The sequence below is a fragment of the Leptodactylus fuscus genome, chromosome 5, assembly GCF_031893055.1.
Source record: "Leptodactylus fuscus isolate aLepFus1 chromosome 5, aLepFus1.hap2, whole genome shotgun sequence".
Classification (NCBI taxonomy): Eukaryota; Metazoa; Chordata; class Amphibia; order Anura; family Leptodactylidae; genus Leptodactylus; species Leptodactylus fuscus.
In genome coordinates, this window is record NC_134269.1 from 34,249,261 (window position 1) to 34,254,920 (window position 5,660).

The 5,660-nt window shown below is 43.4% G+C and overlaps 1 protein-coding gene across 1 annotated transcript; it reads left to right on the forward strand.

Annotated features, from left to right (window-relative positions):
* The first annotated feature begins 602 nt into the window (after positions 1-602).
* Positions 603-5,089, forward strand: LOC142204803 (volume-regulated anion channel subunit LRRC8D-like). The gene is made up of 2 exons (XM_075276127.1): positions 603-624; positions 2,739-5,089. The coding sequence occupies exons 1-2, from the start codon at positions 603-605 to the stop codon at positions 5,087-5,089; spliced, it is 2,373 nt and encodes a 790-aa protein (XP_075132228.1).
* The last annotated feature ends 571 nt before the right edge of the window (positions 5,090-5,660 follow it).

Below are 5,660 nucleotides of genomic sequence, written 5' to 3' on the forward strand. Positions count from 1 at the left end.
TGGGAACACTCCCTTGTGCGGGCTCTAACAGCGGCCATATTGGTTTGATTTCTTTTAGGGGCAAATGATCTTTGAATTTCTGAAGTCCATATTTTACATGTAAGGGATCAGATATAATAAGAGGATAATAAGACAACAATGTAAACAAAATTGCACTAAGGAAAGGGTCAAACCTCAGTTGTCTGCAGTATGCCGATACACACCTCTAACATCCACAGGCTTGCACATAGATAAGACTTCTATAGGGCACCAGTCACACGGTTATGCGTAATGCACACCATGGTAATTGTAAATCCTTTAATAACCAGAAAGTTATGTACACAGTATTTGTAAGTCAAGTTATGCGTGACTGACTCATGGTTAAACCAACCAAAGATCAGCGAGGGTGAGGCCGGCGACTCTCTGATGTAGCTGCAGACAGGAACACGAGGAAAGTGGCCGTAGAGAGAAAGTTTCTGCCGCCTGTAAAACTATTACCCTTGGCCAAATAGTTGGAGGAACACGGTGTTATATGTTTTGAACCTATAGCACAGATTGCAGAAGACACGGGTTGAGGCTTGTCCTGGATTGAGAAAGAATTTGTCCAGCTTCCTGCTTTAAAAATGCTTGCCGCCGTCCGTAGAGGTAAGGAGTTCTACAAGACGCCAGAGAGGTAAGGAAAGGGAGATCAGCTGGAGAAATCTGGAGGCCAGGCGTAAACATAGGTGGGACAGGCCAAGGGTGACACACGCCGGTAACACCTGACAGGTAGAGGACATCTATATGTATAGACTAATATGAATGGCACTGAATGAGAATGTGTTAAAGGGGTACTCCTATCTGAGACTTATTTTTGATCAGAACAAATTTATTTTTCCCTCAATTTGGTTATAACCCCGCATTATGCAGTAAAGATTTCTGGGAAAGTCAGGCATGTTGTTCAGGGTGCTTCCCATAGAGGGCGGCATAACAGAGGCACTCTCTCCCTGTTTACATCTTGGGAGACAGATTTGCATATTCTTCCCATGTTCCCTTGCAGTGGAGCAACTATGGCTGTATAAGTCTCCACACACCTGAGAAGGTGGTCTCTCCCTAAGGATGGATGTTATCCCCATAATCACATCTCAGGTAGTCATAGAGGGCCACCCCGCTCCATACGCCTCTTTAGTCCCACCATCCACATCTTGAAGGGGCTTTTAAGCCCTGATAATGTCATGGGATGAGATACCCAAGGAGCGACTCAGTAATAGGGTTACAATTCATCTGAGACATTTATGGCATGTCCACAAGGACCCATATATCCAACTTGTCCCATCCTTATCTTGAGGCTGCAGTAAGTGAAGACGATGCAGAACATGCACAGCTCCGTCCAAGTGGGCAGAGGTAGCTACGTCCTGTGTATAGGCCATGAATGTCCGTGGTAGGAATACCTCTTGAATATTATCGCAGATAATAGGCAGATGTAGTCAGTCTTGGGTCTTCAGTCATATATTTGTGCATAAGACTTGTCATTTTTAGAAATATGGTACAGTAAACCAAAATGTATTCCATGTATTCAAGGGCATCAGAATAGGCCCTAAAACACATTGGCTTGCTTTTTGTTAAATACATTAGACATTTTATAATATTCCTGAGTTACGACCTGTATTATAGTCCCTGGACCAGAGCTGCATTTTCAATTCTGGAGTTTGGGTTTACCCCTTATATGAGGTAAAGGGAGTTGGGGGAGGTAGCTGCTCAGCCATACATGTCAGATGGCTGAATACTCATTCGGCTGACAGCTACTCCCCCCAACCCTCCATACACGTGCACTTGGCTGAGCGACCATGAGTTCTGAATAGAGATGAACAAACCGGTTCAGGACTGTCAGTGGACCCCTCTGACAGCAGCTTACCTACCTTGAGAACAAAAGATATGGTGAAATCCAACATCCCGATGCTTCTTTCCCTCATTATCTGCCATCAGGGAAAGTTGGGACATCCCCATTCACAATAGATAGTTGGCCCGTCCTACCTAAATCATCAGGTTCAGAAGAAATGAATCATATGTGTAAGGACTAGAGATGAGTGAGTAGTATTCGATCGAATAGTTCCCCGCCATAGGTATGCGTGTAAGCGGCTGAACACCAAGGAGTTAAACGCATTGAATATTCGATGCGCTTAACCCCTTGGTGTTCGGCTGCTTACACGCATACCTATGGTGTGGAGGTATTCGATCGAATACTCCTCACTCATCTCTAGTAAGGACATCTTATATAATTGTGTAGCGAACATAGAGACAAGTCCACCTTATAAACCTACTAAGTTGATCCAGAAGAAGGCAAAAAAGCAAAAAAATTCCAACCCATCTCCAAATATGGCAATTGGATAAAGTCCTTGGATCTAGTTCCCTATATATCTAGTTCCCACAACCTTGGAAAGATCTCGGTATTCTCCATTCATATATTTGTACATTGTTATTTGGTCGCCCTATACCTTCTTTTTTCCAAACTGAAGAACCCCAAATTTGATAATCCATTCATTCCCATCTATCTTAAGTGTCCACCTCTACAAACAGCATTAATGGGCGAAACAAGACAGTACACATGTCCTTCCCCCATTCAGTGACTAGCTAGAATAGACAAGTTATGTTTCAGTCATGCCTTGGAGATTACTACCCTTACTCTAATGAAAAATGATGAGTAGCCATAGTATAGACCAGCGTTAACAATACGAGACATTTTCACGTTAAAAATGTTCCTTCTTTTTCCCAACCTCCAGGTATGTTCACAGTAAGCGAGGCTGCGTCACTAGCCGAGACCCAGGCCCATTTCAAGGCTTTAAAACCATGGTGGGACGTCCTAATGGATTATCTTCTTATAATCATGCTTATGACATCTTTCTTCTCTGCAACGCTCCTTATCACCATGGATAAAGTTGTCTGTATGCCAAAGACTATAAAGCTTTCCAAGAACATGTCCAAAGACTTTGGTGAGGCTGCTGTGACCACACAACATATGCCAACTGTTCCAAAAGCAATCGGTCACTCGACAAATTTAGATTTCCAGCAATATAGATATGTAAGTGCTGTCTGCTACCACAAAGTCGTACCTTGGCACTCCAAATATTTTCCTTATTTGACCCTTATCAACACTTTGGTGCTACTTGTGAGCAGCAATTTCTGGTTTAAGTATCCAAAAACATCTTCTAAGATTGAGCTCTTCCTTTCTATCCTGGCCAAATGTTTTGAATCTCCATGGACCACCAAAGCACTTGAGGAGACCAGTGACCAGCCACCTCCTGAACATGGCCGTCAAAAGTCCAGCACTTCACGTTCCATAGACCAGTCGCCCAGGACACCATTGATAAAGGATGTTCAGTTTTCATTTGTACCGCTCTCGGTGCCTTCAATCTTGGACAAAAAGGAGGAAGAGCAAGCTAAGGCTTTATTTGAGAAGATACGCCATTTCCGAACCCATGCTGAGGACTCAGATGTTGTGTATAGAGTCTATGTTGGTCAGACTGTTTTCAAGGTGGTCGAGGTGGCTCTAATACTTGGGTACTCACTTAGTTTGATAGGTTCATTTAGCTTCCACCATGTTTGTAAACCTGGTATACAGGATTTTATGGGATATTCTGCGTTTACCTGCACACATAACCTGGCCTTCATTCTAGAAAAACTTCTGCTGACGTATATTGTGCTTGTTTGTGCCTATGTTTTCCTATCTGCGTATGCATTGTTTTGGCTCTTTACCAGATCACTCAAGGTGTATTCTTTTGAACAAAGTAGTGATGGAGCCGGCTTTAGTGATATCCCTGATGTGAAAAATGACTTTGCCTTCATGTTATACATGGTAGACCGCTATGACACATTGTACTCAAGAAGATTCTCAGTGTTCCTCTCTGCTGTAAGTGAAGGGAGGCTCAGAGAACTCGCACTCAATTCCGAGTGGCCGGCGGTGAAACTGAGACAGATGATCAACAAGGACGCCAATGGACGCTCCGAATTGCAGCTGGCAATGATCCCAGTAATACCAAAGGATGTTTACGAACTGCGTGAGATTCAGGTTCTTAAGCTGGAGTTGATCTCTTCTGCGAAGTTTGTAGGAGCAGTATCTCAGCTGAAGTATCTCTCCGAGCTCCATATCAGTCACTGCACAGTCAAAACAGACCCTGATGCATTCTCTTTCATTCGGGAGAAGATAAAAGTGCTTCATGTTAGGTTCACAGACATGGAGGAACTTCCATCTTGGATGTACTCTTTGAAGAATTTAAGTCAACTTCATCTTTCTGGCAATCTTAACTGTTCCAACAATAAGTCCATTCGTCTACAATCGCTACGAGGACTGTCAGGACTCAGATCTCTTTCTCTGACAACTAACTTGTCCCATTTACCTTCTGCAGTGTTGGATGTGGCTGGGCAGCTCTCATCGTTGAGTATACAAAATGGAGACACCGAGCTTGGGTCACTGGGTCAGCTGAAAAGGATGAACCAGTTACTGGAGGTTAAACTTTGTCACTGCAAGATCTCCAAAATTCCTAGTGCACTTTTTGGCTTGACGAGTTTGCAAAGCATTGATCTAGCCTCCAACCGTCTGCAATACGTCGATGAACTAGGAAACTTTCAGCGTCTTCGAAGCCTTAACATTTTAAGATTATCCCATAATGCTATCTGTCGTCTTCCTCCTTCTATTGAGTTTCTACGTAACTTGGAAGAACTTTCCATTTCCCACAATAACCTGGAGAATTTACCAATTTCTCTTTTTAACCTTGTCCGGTTAAGACACTTAGATGTAAGTCATAATCACATCAGACATATTCCCCATGAAGTCGGTCACTTAACACGTCTTGAAACACTGGCTATCGTGTCTAACGAAATCACTTTCCTGCCACGAGAGTTGTTCCGCTGCCATAGACTAAGGTCCCTCCATGTTAGTTCCAACAAACTTACCAACATACCACATGAGATTGGGCAACTACCCCTCCTGTCCAGCTTGGACCTTACGGGGAACAACTTGACTGAGTTGCCAGAGGAGTTAGCACATTGTATACAGCTGAAGAAGGGCGGACTGGATGTGGAAGAGCATGTCTTAGGAACATTACCTCCAGAAGTGAGGAAAAGATACTTGTAAATAAAGGGTCAGACAAATGTATTTGGTAACACATTGCTCCACGGTCTTAAAGGAACACTAAACAAACAATCTTCTCCTTTCCATGAAACAAATCTTCATCAAATTCGCAACTGACTTGACGGACTGCATATCAAAAAATCTGGAACGTGTTCTGATTTCCATCTGCTTTGTTTTTGTTACACGTGGATAGGTTTATAAATCCCAATATACATGTATTATACTAGAATTTGCTGATGCTCCGTACTGCACTTGTACATCAGGTAGGCTCGGTCCTCATCTGCTTCGGGGTCTCCCTCTGCGGAATCTGCCAAAAATCGGCAGAGAGAAAAGTCCTGAATGGAGGACTTTTGTCTCTGCTGGTTTCAGTATAAAAATGGTGGAAACCTGATGGACCCCATTATAGTATATGGTGTCCGCAGGTAAGACTGTTTTATCAGATGGGTTGTCCATTGTTTGTTGGAGCTGAATGACGCAGACCCTGGTGCTAGTGTGAACCTAGCCTTGTAGAAACGACCCGCTCAGCTATTTCCTACAATTATCCATCTCCATTCACTTTTGGGAACAGATGGGG